This window comes from Gadus morhua, chromosome 11 (assembly GCF_902167405.1).
Source record: "Gadus morhua chromosome 11, gadMor3.0, whole genome shotgun sequence".
In the NCBI taxonomy this organism is placed as follows: Eukaryota; Metazoa; Chordata; class Actinopteri; order Gadiformes; family Gadidae; genus Gadus; species Gadus morhua.
In genome coordinates this window covers 18,489,831-18,510,961 of record NC_044058.1, presented here as the reverse complement: position 1 = coordinate 18,510,961, position 21,131 = coordinate 18,489,831, and the positions used below count along the sequence as shown (strand labels likewise).

The following is a 21,131-nucleotide window of genomic DNA, read 5'->3' as shown; positions in this document are numbered from 1 at the left end:
ATACACTGAGTAAGTAATTGCTTTTCATCCTGTGTGATCCAAGAATTTTCTATGAAAGGACTTTAACTCTTGTTCCCTCCTACAATGGTTTTCAGTTACTGGTTAACATTCTCCCGAGTTAGAGACCAGACGCAAGTGAGCTCAGTCCTATATCTCATTTAGAGATTTCATTCAACGGTGCCAGGTATCATGCTCGGCTGAAGAGAGCTGGCAACTTGGGTCCATTGTTCTTCGTCCACATTCTTGTTCTTCCTTGGTAATCTCCCCCAGGGCCGTGGCACCAAATCCTGGGCCCTGTATACAAGAGGTACTGATGCCCCCCCCCCCCCCCATGAGGGGGGAGGTAGAGAACAATTGTTGACGGGGGGGGGGGGGGGGAGAGACGTGGCCGTGTGCAACTCCTAATACTATGGGCTGGTGGATAATTCAAAAGAAATAAAAAACTTTTTTTTTTGCCATGGGCCCCCCCAGGACTGCCTCACTTTCCCCCGCAGTCCGTCGGCCCTGATCCCCCCTACCAAAGTGAATTGTACAGTTTCGAAGAAACGTGACAAACAAAGCGGTGTCTTTCCTTTTTGGTTTTCGATAACCTCATCACTAAACGTTTGTGTTTATTCATAGTATAATTCGTAGGACCCGCTGGTAGAGACTGACGTTAATCCTCTCAATTCAAATGGTCAAGCGACAGCGTTGCAAGCATCGTTCCCTATAAATACGAAAACGATGGAGGATAAACATGAATAGTGTCATGTTGTTTGTGACAAAGACGCTGGTACCCTGCTAGGATTGTGTCACTGTTGTGTCCTGACGTTGCACGGTTGTGTGTTTGACAGGGTGCTGTAATCCTGTAATCTCGCGACCGCGACCGCCCCCCCTCGTGCCTCCATAGTTATAAAAGTGCCCTCAAGAGTGGCGAATACGAGAGGAAGTGCCTTATTGGCTGCCCTTTACATGTGAAAAAAAATTATTGGGTGCCCTCTGGTGCCCCTTCATACAATAAATGATGATGATGAGCCGTCTAGATTAGAAAATTCGATAACTTGCCTCAATGAGTCCCCTCTTATTGCCCTTACAGTGCCTCCATGCTGCAAAAGTGCCTTTTAGAGTGGTGAATACTAGAGATAGTGCCTTATTGGCTGCCCTTTACATGTGGAATAAAATTAATGGTTGCTCTCTGGTGCCCCTTCATACAATAAATGATTCCTCTTGGTTCGTATTCAAACCAATAGCAACAATGACAACTTGTGTCTATCTGCTATCCAGGAATTTATGAAGGCCAACGTTGACCTGATAAGTCAGGAAAAATGTAGTTACATTTTGCCATTCAGAGGAACAGCATATGCCAAATGTCTTGATATGATATAATGACAAATTGTACAAAACAGGCACTTTCTTTAACCCCTCTATTTGCTTATCAGTTATAAATCAGGCTATATAAAACCTATGTATTATTATTATTATTATTATTATTATTATCAATCTCAACCCCCTCCATTCCAGAGGGGTATTCCACAAAGCCGGTTTTATCACATAACCGGGTAAGTTAACCCAGGGTTTGCGGTAACCCTAGCTTAGGTTTTCCGTACCAAAAGGATCACAGTATGTTAGTTGCTATAGAAACATATGCTCTGAATCAAACCTGGTCGGAGCAGGTTTTGCGCAGGTTAAGTTTGAAACATAAACCGGTTTTGGGTATTGAAACAGAAACATAAACCGGCGTTCACCGCAGATTTCATGTGTTCACGATTGCAATGCCCTTTTGATGAGAGAACTGCTGATATCGGAGCAAAAATTATACGTGCAATCCACCGGGAGCGATTGATAAGACCACGGCTCGACATCTTGGCATAACGGATGACTTTTTGCTGGAGTGGAGAGATATAGATTCTTGCGCAAATCTTTAATATATTTAAATAGCCTTACCTAGCCAACACTACCAATCGAGGAACTGGCCTCAGTTCACTCCAGACTATTTGCGTAGCCCTCCGTTTTTTGCAAATGGTCGTTTTATCTAGGCTATAATGTTGGAGATGCTGAGCACATCTCAGTCGTTTCAAATGACCCATCCAAGATTTGTATCGGCCTCCTATCATACAAAGAGCAATACTGTCTGAGCACTATGCCGAGGCATTTAGAACATAAAGTATAAAATAGTCCTAACAGACTTGCATCCACTGGAGAATGTTCGATCGTAGCCGGCGGCTTCATTACAAGCACTAATCCATCTTGATCTGTGAAGTTGATGAATTGTCACTTTTAGGTTTTCTACCCAGTTACCAAAAAAATAAACATTTGGAATAGTATGCGCTGTGGCAAGCACACGGTTTGCATGTGTTACTTCGAAGGCAAAAAAAATCTAAAATACAAGAAAACACAAAAACATACATTCAATACATTCAATTCAATTCAATCATTCATATTAAGGATCATGCTTTTGACGTGTAACTAACGCATTTACGCGGTCAGCGATCCGCTGCCAGGCTTTGGTTCTCCGGGAGAACCTGGAGTTCCATTTCATTGAAATAAGCGGCCCGTTTCGCCATATCGATCAGGGTTTCCATGATCCATACATCACGTCTTTTTAGGTTTGGCGTGGACGAGCACAACCCTGTGTTAACCAACCCCGAGTTGATTGAACTAATGCATAACCGCTGCTGTGGAACCGAAAACTCTGGGTTGGTCGGCACAGGGTCAATCAACCTAGAGTTCAGCGTTAACTCAGTGTTTGTTAAACCTCCGTTCGTGGAACACCCCTCTGATCTCTGAACCTCTGGACTTTCTTTTTTTCCCCTCACTCACATGCAGGTTTTTTCCTGAATCAGTAGTTTACTGATTAGTAGGCCTACTTCTTGCCTTGCATATGGCTCTACCCGGTGGCCCACGTGTTCCCATTGGGAGCAGCTGGGGGCTCATGCTCTCCTCTCAATCTAGGGAAGAATCCTTCCGCTCTACAGTAGTACCAAGTGTCTGGCCAGGGTGTTGACCATCGAGGTTTACCCTTACTCCGCTTGACAGCTCTTTCGCTCCAGCATTCACAGATGTTGCGCCCCAGCATTCACAGACATGCCGCTAGTACTTGAAACACCTCTAGTGCTTCAGGGATTTAGGATCATGGTATCTGGTTTTGCATACCACCCCCGTATCACACATGCAAATGTTCCACCCGTGGAACCCCCATAGAGGAGTACTCCCTACTTCTGTTTATGAGACGAAATTTGGTCTTTGGTGCCAAGGCATTTCATGTCTGAATTGTTTTCTCGTTGCCCCACACTGGAATTACCGGTAACTCTGCACACAGCAGGAGTGAGGCAGAAAAAACGCACGCTGAAGTCAAGTACCCTCATATAGTGCCTTTGTGTTGTTATGACAATGTAACCGGTTGGTGTAACCGGTTGGTGGTGGGTGTAACCGGTTACATTGTAACCGGATGGTTTCACTGACATCGAAAAGTACTGAGGAATGTGGTTCATTCAAAGCGGTCCTCACTGAAAGTCCATTGTCATCCTTCAGATTGTCCGGTTTTCTGATAGTGGGAAACCTGTGCTTTCCATAGGCCTATAGGCATAGTATCCAGAGCATGAAAGCAGAACTTGGCCTATTGTTCCGGCAGGGTCAAGGGCATAGCAGCGGAGCATGCCGTCTTTTGAGTCCAGTGTGATTGTCTGCGTTTGGATCAAAGTGCTGGGTTGTATGCTCACCCTGACCAAACAAGTGCAACTAATGGCGCCAGCCAAGGAGTAAAGTGAGGAGGATGAGAAAGGTTGAGCCACATTGAGAGGTGAACAAGGACTCCCTGAATGGGGTTGGCAAGGCAGCAGAGCTGAGGGATTTACAAGCCCTACTCCTGGTCGATCTGTTCTGCCCCTGAATTAGGTCACAAATTAACGAGTCTGCCGTTTCGAGCCTGAACGATGAACAATAACAAGAATGCTTGGCATGAAACTATATAACGAGGATGGAGCATCAAGGGTGTGGAATAGGTTGATGAATGACTATGTGTCATCTAATTCAGCCTGTGATTCTATAGGGTTGATCAATTACACGGAATGATTATTTACAGCAATGACCAGTACGTTTATAGTTATACACAGTAAAGAAGTACCAGGACATATTAGAAATAGCATATTTGTTACTAACCCTTTCATTGAGCCAAGACGTTAAGGGAGACATTTTTGAAAACAAAGTAGGCCTACAATCCACACAGGACAAACAGACATTTATTCATTTTCATTAGTTACTCTCACCCTCACATTCACCCTGGCATGCTCACTCAGCCTTTCTCTCTGCTTTGGCCATTTCCAACTCAAACAAAGCTCTTATTATTTAAGGAATACAAAGGCACCATGGCTATTACTTAATCCACCCACATATACACACAAACACGTGGTTTTATACATTGACCCTAAGATATGTTAAAGAAATGGCAAGCAAAGGAACATAAATACTAAATAGGCTGTGTGCATTCATGGGTTTAACCATGAATGATCTTTGTAAAGGTTTATGAGTTTATAGTACGGCTTTTCTGGTATGTGAGGGGGCAGTAACATTACAACTCATTGTTCCCTATTTTCTCCACACTGAATTGCTGGATTATGAAATGCAAAGAAACAGGTTTAACACCATTCAACATTGCCTTCATGCATTTCAGAACATGAAGAGCATTCACAGATCCCCAAATCACTACAAAGGGAAACAAACTGATCAGTCTGAACCATAAGGTCGAATTACATGGTTGAATAGAACAGACATGTTTGACACTGAAGTGACGATGGATAATAATAATAATAATAATAATAATAATAATAATAATTATAATTATAATATCAATAATTATAATAACAATACATTTTATTGAATGGCTCCTGTCATGGCACTCAAGGTCACCCTACCTCGTATAAGATCAGTAATAAAACCTACAATAAAAAAGTCATTAGTAGTAAAACATTAATACAATAACCAGAAACGCACCAGTAATAGAGCATCAGCAGAATCAACAGTGAGAAACGCTTAAGCAGAAATTATATTGACTTGCTCAATCCTTATTCGCCCCCTTGGAATTAAATACGAACTTAAATCCAGGTGAATTCCTAACATTGAATCACCTGAAGTGTATGTTGAGTCTCTGAACCAAAAGATAGTCCATCGTGCTCCGCCCACTACGAGAATGGGAAGCATATAGTCAAGCTCAGGAGGTGATCACCAAAACTTTCACGAAGCCAGATTGTTCCACACCTCTATCTTCAAACCCGCAGGGCAACATGGCGACGACGTGTTCCGACAAGTACATCATTCATCGTGGACTGCTGCTGCCCAAAGAGACGCACACGGAAGAGAGTTTGAGATTTGCGGCGGAGTTTGAGTTCAAGAACGATGACGTTTTAATCGTCACCTACCCCAAATCAGGCAAGTAGACTGGTATCATTTTGGGCCGGGCACCGAGTTATTTAGACTACAGCTGGAAAGCAGAGGGGAGGAAAAACCTGCGAGTAGCCTTTTGTGGAGAGAAAAACAGGCTTAATGCCTCTGAGCAGTGGCAAACTTTTGCCTTTGGGGGCTCCAGGCGAACAGATTTGGGACCATCTACCGGTCTAATGTAGCCTACCTAATATGGCATAATGAGATACTCCAAACAAGGGATGCAAAAGTCACTATCCTTCTTTCATGCAACTGTTTATTATTAATTTACCTTAGGTTTTCAGTAGGTCACAGCAGGGGGACGGACAGGGCATTGTGGTCTATTTGTGTCACCTGCAAAGTGAGAATAGCATACAAAACAAAAAGATTAGTTATGGTGACACATATTACACTGACTGTTAACCTAAGACGTCATCATTTACCTCTTCAGTCTCACTGTTTCTTTGCTTCTCCTGTCTCTGAGCTTGTTTTTTCTCCTCTTTCTCTCCCTCTTGTCCTCATCTGTGAGCTTGTCTCCTCTCTCAGTTTGTCCTCATCTGTGCGCTCTCTCTCTCTCTCGCTCTCCCTTTCTGTCAAAACTTGACTTACCGGTGAGAGCAAACGATGTAGACAGCTACTCTTGTTCCGCTGCTACCGCAGTGCCTGTAAAAAAGCTTGATAGCTTTAGCAGTTTTGAAATAAACTCCTGCCTTTCTTCTTATTTTTCTGTGACCCGCTTTTTGTAGGTTTGCTTCATTTCTCACTCGATTTATCTCTTCTCTCTCTCTTACCGCTATTTACTGTTTTGAATTTTAAATCATTTCTGCATACGCGGGATGAGCGTGATGCGCGTAACATGGAATAGTCCATGTAGTGCAGACTGAAGGGGGGTGTACACGGAAAGACCGCCAAAACATGAGTAATTAGACATCCCGATGCTACTATCGTGAATAGATTTTTATAAAAACAATAAATACGGGGGAAAAATTTAGAGAGGTCCTTTTGGGGGCCCCAAAAGGGGCTCCAATAGTACGGCCCGCCTCTGCCTCGGAGGAGTATAGGAATGTCAGACTGCCAGGCATAGCCAAATTCTGTTAACATAAATCACGACACATGGTGTATTGCTGTCATTGCTTTATTTTCCCTTCAAGCTTGTTATTTTGTAAAGCTGATTGATGAGTAATGTGTGGAAAGGTAAATATTGGTGCATTCCTTTTGATTCAAACCTGAAGGCACAACGTGGATGCAGGAGATAATTCCATTGCTGCTGAATGGGGGGGACCTGACACCAGTCACGACCATTCCCAACTGGGATAGGGTTCCCTGGTTTGAGGAGACGAGATTGGCCCTGGTTTTGGACAAATTGAAGTCTCCGCGGGTGATGGTCTCTCATCTTCCTTACAACCTTATGCCCAGCTCTCTTAGCAGCTCCAAAGCCAAGGTGAATTTGTTTGTAGATGTGTAAACAATGTATTAGAGGTTTGATAAGTACATATAGGTGTACACATATATACATACACAGTGCCATTCAGGGGCATCAGGCTCTTTACTTGACAAGTAAGAACTGATGCAAAATATATTATTGCACCTGTTACACAATTGTAAAAGATGGATGAGATTGCAATTATTCCAAAAAAATAAATAAATAAATTGCTGCCTCTTGGCCTGGACTCCCTTGAAAAATAGTATTTTGATTTCAACGGGACTTTCCCTGGTTAAATAAAGATTAAATAAATAATCATTCAATAATATGTGCGACTCAGTTAGAATTCAAAAAGATGTAGGCCTATGATACAAAAAATAATGAATAGTATGTAGTCAGTGGTCAGTGTTTTTTTTTTTACATTGTTTTCATCAAACAAAATGTTTTGTTGATCTGCTTTTAGCAGGAAATATTAAAAAAGCAGTTGTTAGGTTGCAACTGTTGGAGTTGTGTGTCAGTGTGGCCAGTGTGTATAACAAAATAACGAACTAGCACGAACTAGCACTCCATATTCTTAGCCTATTGTAATAGCCTATTTGTTATGTTTTTTGTTGAAGGTCATCTACGTGACACGGAACCCCAAAGACGCAATGGTGTCATCGTTCCACTTCCACAAGATGGCCAATTTCCTTGATGATCCTGGGAACTTCCAGGAGTTCATGGACAAGTTTCTCACAGGCCAAGGTCAGTGGATACAGAATTGAGACTTCAGTGGGTCAGAGATACGTGTAAGACTGGCAAAGAAATATATTTTCATATTTGTATATGTATATGTTAATTGAGAAAATCAAAACATATCTTCAGGACAATATTTTTCAGGTTTAAAACCTCCAATCCATATCAAAGGGGGGAGGGAGGCGGGGGAGAGGGAGACGGGGGGGGAGGGAGAGGGGGGGAGAGGGAGATAGGAGGTAAACGGAGACGGATGAGAGGGAGACGGGGGGGAGAGGGAGACGGGGGGAGAGGGAGACAGGGGGAGAAGGAGACAGGGGGGAGGGGGGGAGAAGGAGACGGGGGGAGAGGGAGACGGGGGGAAGGGAGACGAGGCGGGGGAGAAGGAGACGGGTGAGTGGGAGAAGGGGGGGAGAGGGAGACGGGGGAGAAAGGGAGACGATGGGGAGAGGGAGACGGGGGGGGAGGGAGACGGGGGGGGGGGGGAGAGGGAGACGGGAGTCCGGTGCCCAAGAAGGGAATCCAAGGTAACCACTGACCTCTGTCTTGTTTTCTAGTTATGTTTGGAAAATGGACGGACCACGTCAAGAGCTGGAAACATGCAGATCTGGGAGACAGAATACTGTATACCACGTATGAAGCCATGGTGGAGGTAATACAGCACTGCCGGCAGCCAATTTGTCTTATTGGGATCTGCCGAACCATGAAAACAGGCTCTCGTTATCAATAGATAAATGATCTGCAGTGTGGAGTTATGAAACCTAAGCATACGTTATATGTTGTGTAATTTCCTGCAATACCCCCAGAGAGGGGGTGGACAAAACTGTGTTTTTAGGGTTTGAAATGGTTTGGACTGTTGAGAAATATATATTTTTTCCTCTTGCTTTATAAATGCATTCTCGGACGTTGAAACACCCATTGTTTTTTGTTCACACGTCTTATTAAGTGTGTTGTTCTAATATTGTAGAATGCTATATTTCCTGAGTGATGGAGCCACATACTCAATATAACATTCAGTGTTGTCTTACAGCCACCATTTCTGATACCGTGAGTGTAGTTATTGACCACTGGCTACTCCGCCCCCTGTGCTTACTTGTGTGTGTCACCACAGAATTTACCTGGAAGTCTGGGGGAATTTTCCACTTTCCTCTGCAACAACCTCAGCGAAAAGACCTTGCTGGGGATAGCCGATCATTGCTGCTTCAAAAACATGAGCAAAAACCCCATGTCCAATTACTCACTGGTCCCAAAGGAGTTCATGGACCCTAGCAAGTCTCAATTTCTCAGAAAAGGTATGTACTTTACTCAGAACAATTTGTACTGCTACACCTTGGTGGATAAAACTTACAGAATATGTATATTTGTTTTGTTATTCCAACAAATAGGTAGGTTGTTTGCAACCATAGTCAGGGTGTAGCCATAATTGATTGTGTTTGGTCGAATGTAACCAAAAACGTATTGCATAACAGGTAACAGGTACGATTACGTTTAACCCATAGAGGTACAGATAGATACAGTCTGAGTCCATACTTACATTGTATCCTACGTTTTAAGCACTTTGTTCATGAGATGTAGACCAGGATCAATGCGTAACACTGCTTTGTAACCCACTACATCACTTTTCATCTAAAATATGTTTTTTGTGTGTGTGTGTGTGTGTGTGTGTGTGTGTGTGTGTGTGTGTGTGTGTGTGTGTGTGTGTGTGTGTGTGTGTGTGTGTGTGTGTGTGTGTCTGTGTGTGGTATTTTTTTCTTGTGTCCATGTGTTCTTGTGTGCATGTGTGTGTTTCTGTAACTCAGGCATTAGTGGAGACTGGAAAAACCATTTCAGCCCAGAGCAGGATCTCAAGTTCTCAGCTTGCATCAGTGAGGAAATGAAAGGAGAGAACCTTTGTTTTCCCTGGTGTGGATAAATGATCCATGGCGCACACAAAGAGATCCAGCTGCTTCTCTTCTCCAGAGGTTTTGGATCAACAGTTTGAAAAAGAATACTAAACAGAACTTGAGCCCTTAATAGTGATACGAATTAACGATACGTGACAAATGAGCCGTCGTTTTTTGTTCAGGTAAATCATGAGAAAAAAACTTTAATCAATTCAGGTCCTTTCGAGTCCTGTGATTCTTTACAATTTGTAAATGTAATAATCTTCCTACTGTGCTTTCATTTTGTATTTTTCTGTTGTAGCCACCTCATATATGGTATACCTATCTGTGATTTTTTAACTAGCCTGCAACCAGTCAAATATGTTAGCTCAAGTTTGAATTGCTTGGGCAGATGTACGAAACTACCAAATGCTGATCTACCAATATGATCTCTTTCAATGTCTGAGACGATACATTTATGTTGCATATATTTTATAGCGAAATAGAAGTGCATCTTTTATACTCAAAAAGTATATTAATGTGGTGATAACTGTAAACATATTCTAACACAATTTGCTCAAGGTTTACAGTGAAAGCACAAAGATATCAATGTATGTGTGTGTGTTTGTGATGGATCTTAAAGGTATTTTATGTAAGAGGTACTTAATAAACTGAGCAAATCACAATTTATTCACCATTGAATGATGTAGAAATGCTATAATCAAATCCAAGAACCAAAATATCTGTATGTTGAATGAAAGCCGCTGACTGATGAGTGTTGTGCTGGGAGAGGCAGGTTATTTGTTTAAATAAATACTAATTTCTATGTGTGTGCCTGTTCGAGTGTGTTTAGGAAAGGGTGTGTGTCTGTGTGCGTGTCTGTGTGTGTGTGTGTGTGTGTGTGTGCGTGTGTGTGTGTGTGTGTGTGTGTGTGTGTGCGTGCGTGTATGTGTGTTTCAGGGTGTGTGGGTTTAAATGTGTGTGTTAGGATGCTGTTCAACCATGTCTCTCCTCCCTCTCTCATGAGTTCTGACACTGCATCAATTACACAGTGACCTTTTGCTTGTGGAAGTGGAAGTGTGTGCGTGTGCGCGCGTGTGCGTGTGCGTGTGCGCGCGTGTGTGTGTGCGTAATAGCAGACAGTGCGGTGCCGGCCCCAGGACACCCACTTCGTTGCCTGGGGCTCTCTATGGGTCTGCCTTGGGCTGGCCCACAGGATGGCTCTTCTTACTTTGATCCCTTCACCCACGCACACACACACACACACACACACACACACACACACACACACACACACACAAGCATGGACGTGCACTTTCACAAACACACAGGTACACACATACACACACACACACACACACACACATACATACATACATACATACATACATACATACATACATACATACATACATACATACATACATACATACAGTACATACTTGGCCACATGCACACACACATAAACACGTGCGCGTGACACACACGCACGTACACACAAACACACACACGAACGCACACATACATTGCACACACTTTCTTAAGACACAGATTACATGATTATGTGAACAGGTGCTGATTCTGGTCATTCTGTCACTAAGCCTTGTGCCTTTGTGGCTTCAAGGCGTAGTTATATTGGTCAACTTTGCAATTGAACAAATGCGTTTGTTCAAAACGTTTTTTCTAGTTGATGTCGGTTGGTGAGTCTCATAGAAATTATCACTGACGAATGTGTGTGAATCTCAGAATAAATACCATTAAAATGACTTGTTGCTGATATATTGAAGTAGTTAATGCCTTACTTAGCTCATACCAGTAACAGCAGGTACTTGAATATGAATATGCAGTCCTGATTATTTCCAATTGTAGTCATATACCACATACCATACTCTTCGTCTGTGGCATATGAAACAATGGATAGATATAAACGCAATACCCAAAGGGACTTTTATTTGCACAGTGATCTTGGTACGCCGTCCACCCACCGGTAGACAGAACTACATGCACCCAACGTGCACGCAGTCCCGCCCCACCCAGGGGTGTCTGCGGAGTTCCGGGCCACAGGGCAATTAGCAGTAATGACGGGAAGCTTATTAGCGTTATCGGCTGCCATGCAGTCTTCCACTGGCACTCACAGAGAGCCAGGCCGGTCACGTACAGTAGGCTTACAGGCAGCCGAGAGGTGCTGCTCTTCTGAGAAAAGCGTCATTACTCACCTCTTTACTCTGCTAGACATCGGTTCCCAGATTAGGTACGCCACCCCCTGTCATCCCCACCTCGACCCCGACCTTGTTATGGTTGTTGGAAGAGATGGATTCAGAACCACCCGATCATCCGAATGTATTAACCTCTGTTTAGGATTTAGGTCACATTTAACGACTAGTTATCGACATTTGTATTGATTGATTATTAGCCTGAAATGTGTTTAATAATTAAATTAAATTAAACTTTATTTGCATAGCCCTTAATCACAGGTACAGTCTCAAAGGGCTTAATGGGACATATATGACTCCCCCCTGACCCTAGCCCCCAAGAGGGCAAGAAATAACGTTCTTTATTAACAAGGAATACATTTTGAGAAGCTTTCGTCTAGTCTCAGAAATTTGTTATGACGTATAATGTAAACGCAAATGGTCAATTTGTGTGTACTTGAATTGAAGGACGTAATTCTACTACATCCTGCGTCATTGGATCCGATTTGGACATGTGTGTGTGGGTGCGTCTGCTTCTGTGTTTCATCTCCATAATTACCGAAAAGAATGGAGGGGGAGGAGGGGATGTCACTACTGTCAGGGAGGTCCAAAAAGGGGCCAAATAAAATAAGCAGCAACAGTCCCTGAATAGGTCCGAGACACAACATCAGTCACGTAGCCACCTCATCCTTGACATGCAGGCAGATAGATGGGCAGAGCTACAGACTGTGACTGGCTCTCATGGAATATTTACTCTGGTAACGTTCACACTCTGTAAAAGCCAAATACAAGTCGAAAGTAAGAAGTGACATATATAAATATGTAAACAAATGACTAATACCTTTAAGCCTCCTTGTTCTGTACAATACACTCAGATAATAGCCAAAGACATAAATAAATAGCCAGTGCTTTCAGGGTCGATTGTGCCTAGGTATTGTCTTGGATACCATATGGATACAATAAATGTATTGTAAGATAATAAACAACATATGATGGTAAAATGCCCTACAGAAAACTGGGATATCTTATTGTATATCAATGATAAATGTGAACATTACATATTTCATTCATTCAAATCTGGTTATCGCCTTCTTTTTCATTGTTTTATTTTTGTTCCTAAAAGACAAGATCTTTCACAGAAACAACAAACACATGTCTTAAACACTAAATAAGAGGCTGCGTGTGTTTGGGTTAAAACATTCTCGGGGGATATTTGAGAACACATTGCCGGTAACCGCTGTGTGTGTGTGTACATCTTGCCAATCACTCATGAAATGGTACTAAATACGAACTCCTAAGTACAATAAACAGACAACTCATTCAGCTCATACTGTCAGTATAAATCGCTCTTTTATACTGACAGTAAGTAGGCTACAGTGATATTTTCATTGTTTATTTCGGACTAACTGATTGTGAGCCTTCCTCCCGTCGGTCTTCCTACTATTGTTGTTGCTGATTGAATGTTGAACTTCAGTGATGTGATTGTGGACCGTGTTCCTCACTACGTTATGCCAGAGTGCCCTCAGATGACAGATTGATGATCGTGAAGAACTTAATGGAAATAGCATGACCAGGTTTGGCTGGATTCAAGATATGGATGGATGGATTGACACAGTCAGGGATGTAGTGGGAGTTTTTTTATCACCTACAATTAGACCACATATTTTGTGTACCACTCTAGAAGGTGGTATGATGTAACCAGGGATGGGCACAAAATACATCAAAATGTGTTCCTAATAAAATACAAAATACCAACCTTAAAAATGTATCAAAATAAGCTACAAAAAATGTATCAAAATAAAATACTGTATTTTTGTATTTTCAAAATATTACAAAATACTTATTACCCCAAGGCAGTTTTAAAATAACCTTTCTCTAAAGCCTTTTTCATTTATCCCTTCACTTGTTCACTACCTGGAAAAACCTCTGAGAGCAAGAGAGTCTTTCCATAATCAGTCAACAGATTAGATATGCTGACCCCGCATGTTATAAATATCCCAATATAAACCTCTGCCCTGAGAAATGTTCGGTAACTCAAGGAACCCTTCCTTATTTACTCTCTTGGTGTAATAGATTGCCCACTATGAATCAGTGGCAATAACTCAAAGACAAACAATCCAAATGGATAATTTATTTAGAAATTTAAACTAGGCAGCATTTTAACCTATAATAATCAGTTATTTAACACCATCACGACAAAACATATGGTGAGTTGCATCACAGTTGCATAATTGTGTATACACCTGAAACTGGTGTGTGCACAACCTCTATCAATCTAAATTCAAAAATAATGTAAAAAAGAAAAAAAATCTGGTTGTTAATCTGTCACATTAATACCATCGAATCAGTTAGGCCAATTAGAAGCCAATAATTATGACTTTTATCAATCATTTCTTATTTGGAATGTGCAAGAGGTTGGAAATGTCCTTGTTTGTGGTAGGAAATTATCTTGTCAAGTCACCATGGCATGGCATGGTATGGTAAAACAGAAAAAAGAAAGGAAAATAGCAAACTCAAGTGTGCCTTCAAAGCTTGTGAACTCAAGTCCTTGTGCTGTCCTTGTGTGAGCAAAGGAGTATGTGTAACCTTAGCCACCTTAGCTAGTGGTGTCTCCTCAGGTGATGCCATTAAGCACAACTAACTTCTCAAACAGTGTTGCATTCAGACAACGTCTATGGGGCCTGATAATCAGTCAGCAAAGGAAAACAAACGCTCTACTGGAGCAGAATACGGAATGATGGTATTGAACCTTACACAAAGGGGTTTTGATGGGGGGGTACTTGTCCAAGGATGGCAAGTCTTTCCTTTGGTCCTCTAAAACATGCACTGACTCTAGCTCAGCTTCTGGAAAACCTCCACGTCTTCTGTGAAGATGAAGAAGTCATCCTCTTCCTCTACCGTAGCAGTTGTGTTTGAAACCTCACTCTCAGTAACAAACCCGAGATCTGTGGCAGCCTGAAGCATCACTCCTTTGATTCTTTTTTTGTTTTACTTGCCATTTGTGGAGGCAGCCAGTACGGATGGGTCACACTCGCCAGGTTCGCTTCATTCACTTCTGGTCGAAGTTCATCCACCTCAACTATATGCAGAAAGTGTGAGCAGAAACTGAGGTTGTTGGCATGCAGTTCTTCAAGCCTTGCCTCTACTGCAAATAAGGTCGGAATTAATTTTGCTTAATAGCACGGTGACTGGCTCTGCAATCGATCAATTGCCAACAGTTTGACAGAAAATATTTTACAGTATTTTGAAAATTAACAAATACACAACACTGAAGTATTTTGATACAAAATACAAAGGCATTTTCATCATCTCAATAAAATACAAATTACAAGGTATTTTGTATTTGAAATACATATTTTAAATGCATGCATTAGAAATAATGCCCATCCCTGGATATAACATAGGCCCTATTGGAATATCAATAATGGTTAGCATTTCCATGCATACATATTTAGTTACATTTTATTTTCTGGTACATCACAGACTAAGCCCAATGGTGGGAAGGAGGAATTATTTGTTTGGCCTCAACCACCATTTGAACACATTTGAAATAGATTAACATCACAAAATTATATTTAAAAAAAAAGCTTACTTCTAATTATAATTTAGTCTAAAAGTTGTGTAAAAAGGAACTGCTCCCTTGCATCCTACGACCAAATACGTGATTTTACACAATAGGTGGACCACATACAGACAGACAACCTGCCTTCAAACAGACAGACAACCTGCCTTCAAACAGACAGACAGCCTGGCTACAAACAGGCAGACGGACAGACAGATACAGAGGGCGCCTTTATCCTCCGCTGCATCGTCTGCCTGTATCCGGTGTGTCTAATCCACTAAGTGTGTCCTGCGAAAACAAAAGAGAGAGGGAAGGAAAGAGCCGAAGAATAGTTTGGGGTCGCACCCACCGTCACCAAATAGTGAAGGTGCAGCAGGCGTTCTCCGAAGACTCTTGAAATAACCGTTGGTTGTGCTCGATCGTAGACACAACACCGCCAAGCTCCATACACACTCCCCAATAAACGCGAGAGACGACACAGGGGGCTATTGTGTTTGTTTTTGAGCTGTTTATGGGACAACAATGGCTGGCATAAACAAGAGCTTCGGTTGACCTCCGTAGCTAACAACGACAGGTATAAATATCGGCTAAATATAGCAAGGCATCTGCATTGTCATTTTCGAGTTGTCAGACAATGGGCGTCGCGTGTGTGTGTATATTGGTGGCGGTGGTGTTGGTGTCGATATACAGTAGATTCCCTGTTACGTCGGGTCTGCGTGATGCACAACATGCAGACAGCAGAGCGGAATTACAGGCGGAGGCCGGAGACTGGAATCCTGGGTGTACGTCACCCTGGTCACACTCAGCTGGCCAGAGGGGTGGAGTTTCGTGCGCACATTATGTGCATAGACACACACATACCATCCTGAGGGGTTGTGCTGGCGGACAGCGATGCTTAGCCTATCTTTATGCGTCAGCAGCGTTACAGTATTTCCTCTATGTAGTCCGCAGACCATAGGATGAGACTGAATGAATCCGAGCCAGGGTCAGTAGTGGGGGAGGGGAATGCAGTCCCCAGGGAGACAAACGCAGTGCTGTTGGGTAGATGATGGTAGATGTGATGGTTATTTGATGGTTTCACAGCCTTTTTTAGCACCCTTTTGTCATTACCCTGTTTGTTTGTTTTTTTTCTGTACATAATTTTGAGGTAATGGCAGATATTTAGTGCATGTAATAGGCATGAGCCAACTCACCGGATGTCTTTAATAATGTTATAGTGGCTTTGGGAATATTAGTTATTAAGCATGTGTTGAGTTTTTATCACCCTGAACAACGCAAACATGTTATTGAGACATTTGACATAATCGGTACATTCACCAAATGCTGCACATGCATGAATAAATCAATATATATAGATAGGGTTAGGGTATGTGTTAATATTAGACTCAATATACCCTCAAATGCACATTAGATAAGTTCACAGCCCCTGCGTATAAACCAACATGTCTGATTGACGTTGGATTGTCCCCTTTGTTAGTGTTTTTGAGGAAAAGCGTGAGTGTGGCTATTTGGCACTGCAGCACCACCCATTGTTTTCCATCAATTGTTTATTTATTCCTCCTAGAGACAAAGATAGCAGCATGGAATGGTCAACACTGTGTGTGTGTGTGTGTGTGTGTGTGTGTGTGTGTGTGTGTGTGTGTGTGTGTGTGTGTGTGTGTGTGTGTGTGTGTGTGTGTGTGTGTGTGTGTGTGTGCGTGTGTATGAGTGTGTGTGTGTGTGTGTGTGTGTGTGTGTGTGTGTGTCTGTGTCTGTGTATGTGTTTGTGTGTTGGTGTGTGTAAGCACGTGTCTTTCTGCTTATACAGGGGCATTGTTTGGCTTTGCACTCTGTACAGCTTCAGCACGATGGACCCTACGTATAGACAACTGTACTCAAACCCCCTGTAACCCTCAATATGTAAACTCAGCATGAAAATATAAACAAACTGATTAGCAGCAAGCATTAGCATCTAAATATTTCCCCAACGCAAGTTGCAACAATTGGCAAAAAGTAAAGATAGGCTGTTGATGTTTTCAAGGCATGCAAGTCATTTTTAACTCAATTGTCCCTAGGAGTGGATTGTGTGTGTGTGTGTGTGTGTGTGTGTGTGTGTGTGTGTGTGTGTGTGTGTGTGTGTGTGTGTGTGTGTGTGGGTGTGACCCTGAGCTGGCACATTCTGTCATCCCTTGCAGGTCATGATACATTATTGCACTATGTTGAGCCACCAGTAGAAAGTCAGATGTGAACAGTTTGGGATTGTACACCGTGTTCCACTGCCGACCGTGCTCAAAGATCGACCTCCTAAAATCCCTGCCCTTTTTAAATGGCGTATTTGATAATAATAATAATATTATATAATGGATTGCTGAATAAAAATGCCACAGTCCTTTATGTTTATGTGTGTGTGTCTCTCTGTCCCTCTGTGCGTGTGTGCATGTTTGTGTGTTACGGGAGAAAGGCGTGGGTGTGACTGGTCTAAACTGGCAGCAGGCGACTCAAACGAGTCCCGATTGGCGTTGACACTGGGTGGGTTAATAGCCATCATTAGCTGCACACTCCAGGGTAATGGGCCATAATGAGGCTGTGTGATAGTCAGCCTGATGGGTGGCCTCCATGGACTCTATAGTACGGAGCTGCTGATAGGCCAGCAAGGCGGGCCAGGGAGGTACTAGCCAATAGAGACGTAGGTTTAGTGCCCTGGCAAGCATGAATTAACTGGCATCGACGCCACATCAAAGAATTGTGAGAAAGAGAGTGTGTGTGTATGTGTGTGAGAGTATATTTGTTTGTGTGTCTGTACATCATTATGTGTGTTTAGTGCTTTGGTTGAAAAGGAGCCACTGAAAACCACTGAAAATATGAATTGTGGAAATCATTGAAAACACAATTTACAATTTAGATCATGCACACTACACCCCAGTTTCTTCTCTCAATCAGTCAGTTTATAAGATAGTAGATGGATGAGATAAGCTAGAAAATGGGGTTTGAGTCCCACGGCATACCTCGGGCATCAGGAATGATTGTGTTGTATAATAATGTGTCCAGTGTGATGATTGCATTATGAGACATTTAGATGGCAAAGGGAAAGTTGACCAAGTTAGTAGAGTAGATTGGTAAAAAAATTGTTCACTTTGGTATACAAGCATGAAATTTAGCACAGATGCTCTCTGAGGGCCACTATTTTGGAAAAAGCCGTTGGCCACTCAAAAATTCAATATGGCGGCCATTTTTCAAGATGGCCGCCATTGATATGCTTATTATATCAATTATTCAAACAGTGATCCAAGCACAATATTTGATACAAATACTATCTAAAGGACATGTTAATGGAAAAAGATGCTTGTCCCAGTAAAATTCAAGATGGCCGCCATTTTTAAGATGGCCACCGTTCCTGTCGAATATTAATGATTCAAATTGTTCAAATGGTGATTCAAGCATACAATTAGGCAGAAATACTCTTCAAGGAACACTCTTTTGGAAAAAGGTATGTGCCTCTCAAAATTTCAGGATGGCAACCATTATCAAGATGGCCACCATTTCTGTCAAATAGTCATATGCCTACTTTGCCTGCCTCCTCTCCTTTGACCTGTCCGGCCTAGTTAAACTTGCCAGGGATATAAAATCCCCGCCGGCATAGCTCTCAGGTTCATTGGAGTACACAAGCCTCTCCACCACGGCAAGGTGCAGTCCACAGAGAGGAAGGTAAAAATTCAGGATGGAAACCATTTTTCAAGATGACTGCCATTCCTGTCCTATGTTCATTGCCAATGCCTCCCCTACTTATTTTTTTATTCACATTTGCAATTGCACAGTTCTGTGCAAGTGAACCCCAATCTAAAACATTTGCATCTTCCACGGCACTCTGATTTGCAGCCACACTTGGCTAGTTGTTCATAACTTTGTGCAACTGGTGCATTTGCTGTCCAAAATAACCCCCATTGTTCACCAATCTTTTTCCATCCCCAGTCAGCAGTCTGCTTCTGGCTGACACTGGGTTGTTTGATCCCATATGCAGCCTGCCTGATATGCAGCACGTTAAGTGTGTTGAAGCAGAGCTGCTCTTGTTGGAGGAATGGCCTCATATGGCCTCTGCTTTCGGGCAAACATGCCAAGTCTAGCCTCATCTACACTAACAGCTGTGCTTGATCGATCACACAGCAGGACCACAAACTGCTCAAGGATCTCCAGGTCACTATCAGTCAGAACAGGAGGGTATTGACTTAGTTTGCTGAAGATGAGAGAGGCCTCAGGGAAAAAGTCCCAGGTTTGCCAGGCAGTCTTTTTGCCTTTGTTGCGAAAGGCTGATACAGTATCACAACCTGTAAAGGCGTGCAAGAATCGAACGCCTTTGGTCTTAACTGGCCCAATAACATGGTATAGGTCATGAACACCAATCCACCGTAGGCTCACACCATGCCCAAATGCAACCCACAGCTGCTGGAGACCAAGATCCTGGAGGGATGGGAAGATGCTCAATGCTATAACAAGAATGGGATGTATATTTTGGTATACTTTTAGTATGTTATTCAGCACACCAAATACTACTAGAATCCATTGAAAAACCTTTTGTGTAAATTCTTTGGGGGTTAAGCCCTTTTTTCATAGATTGACTCAGCTATTCCTTAACACATTACATTGAACTCTGACAGAAATGGTGGCAATCTTGAAAATGGTCGCCATCTTTAATTTTTGAGTGGCACACACCTTTTTCCATGAGAATGTTCCTTGAAGAATATTTGTACCAAATGTGATGATAGCATCACCATTTGAAGAATTGATGTAAGGATTCAAGAGAAATGGCAGCCATCTTGAAAAATGGTTGCCATCTTGAAAAATGGTTGCCATCTAGAATTTTTGAGGGACAAGCACCGTTTTTAAAAAAAAACATTCTTAAGAGAGTATTTTCACTAAATGTTATGCCTACATAACTTTTTGAACGATTGACATAACGAGCATTTGACAGAAATAGCAGCCATATTGAAAAAATGGCCGCCATGTTGAATTTTTGGTGGCCAACGCCTTTTTTCCCAAAAAGTGACCCTTAGAGAGTATCTGTGCCAAATTTCATGCTTGTATACCAATTTGAACGATTCTCTTGAAATATGCCATTAATCTGCTCCACTAAGTCCTAACATGTTCATTCCACTGAATTGTGGTTGTATATGAAAACTTTTTTTATACAGCTCTCTTGAAGATTAGAATTAGATAATAATTATTTCTGGATGTTCCCAAGACACCTCAGAGAATGAATCAAAATCACATTTTTGTAATAACATAAATGGATCAGATGGGAATCAAAAGAAGATGCATCTGACATTTAAGTGATGTGTGATGAAAGAAGGCTGCATCAGCAGTTAGTGAATTGTTTACTTCTGACAATGCAACAAAGTAAAAAGAGTTCAAGTCAGGTCAGAGACTTGAAATGACATAGATAGTAAAAGTGTGTGTGAGTGTGTGTGTGCATGTGTATGTGTCTGTGCGCGCACGCATGTGAGTGTGTGTGTGTGTGTGTGTATGTATGTGTGTGTGTGTGTGTGTGTGTGTGTGTGTGTGTGTGTGTGTGTGTGTGTGTGTGTGTGTGTGTGTATCTGTCTATCTGTGTGTTTATTCGACTTTTTCATCTATTTTCTTTAATGAGTTATATTCAAAATGATCGTCCACATAGACATCTGTACACGACAGTGAAATCAAAACTGTATTAAAACCAACGTTGAACAAACATCATTGTCTTTGTTTCCCTCAAAAGCGACCCTAACCTCTGACATCTATTGTCTCCATCATGATTAATGAACTATGACCACAACAAGTAATAAAAACTAACCAGAGTGCTGAAATGACTAATGATTACAGTCGATCATGTGTGTGTGTGAGTGTGTGTGTGTGTGTGTGTGTGTGTGTGTGTGTGTGTGTGTGTGTGTGTGTGTGTGTGTGTGTGTGTGTGTGTGTGTTTGTCTGTGTGTCTAGGAATACAGAGTGTGTTTACG

The 21,131-nt window shown here is 42.2% G+C and overlaps 1 protein-coding gene and 1 long non-coding RNA gene across 2 annotated transcripts; one reads left to right on the top strand and one right to left on the bottom strand.

The window, feature by feature from the left end:
- Positions 1-4,199: 4,199 nt before the first annotated feature.
- On the bottom strand, positions 4,200-6,336 carry LOC115554408 (uncharacterized). Its single transcript, XR_003978594.1, has 3 exons — positions 5,838-6,336; positions 5,687-5,748; positions 4,200-5,491 (listed from the first exon to the last, which is right to left on the bottom strand). It is a non-coding gene; the product is annotated as an uncharacterized LOC115554408 (long non-coding RNA).
- sult2st3 (sulfotransferase family 2, cytosolic sulfotransferase 3) lies at positions 5,159-10,237 on the top strand. The gene is made up of 6 exons (XM_030371134.1): positions 5,159-5,403; positions 6,627-6,835; positions 7,435-7,561; positions 8,107-8,201; positions 8,661-8,841; positions 9,349-10,237. Exons 1-6 carry the CDS (start codon positions 5,259-5,261, stop codon positions 9,459-9,461), a joined length of 870 nt encoding a protein of 289 aa, XP_030226994.1. The 5' UTR covers positions 5,159-5,258; the 3' UTR covers positions 9,462-10,237.
- The last annotated feature ends 10,894 nt before the right edge of the window (positions 10,238-21,131 follow it).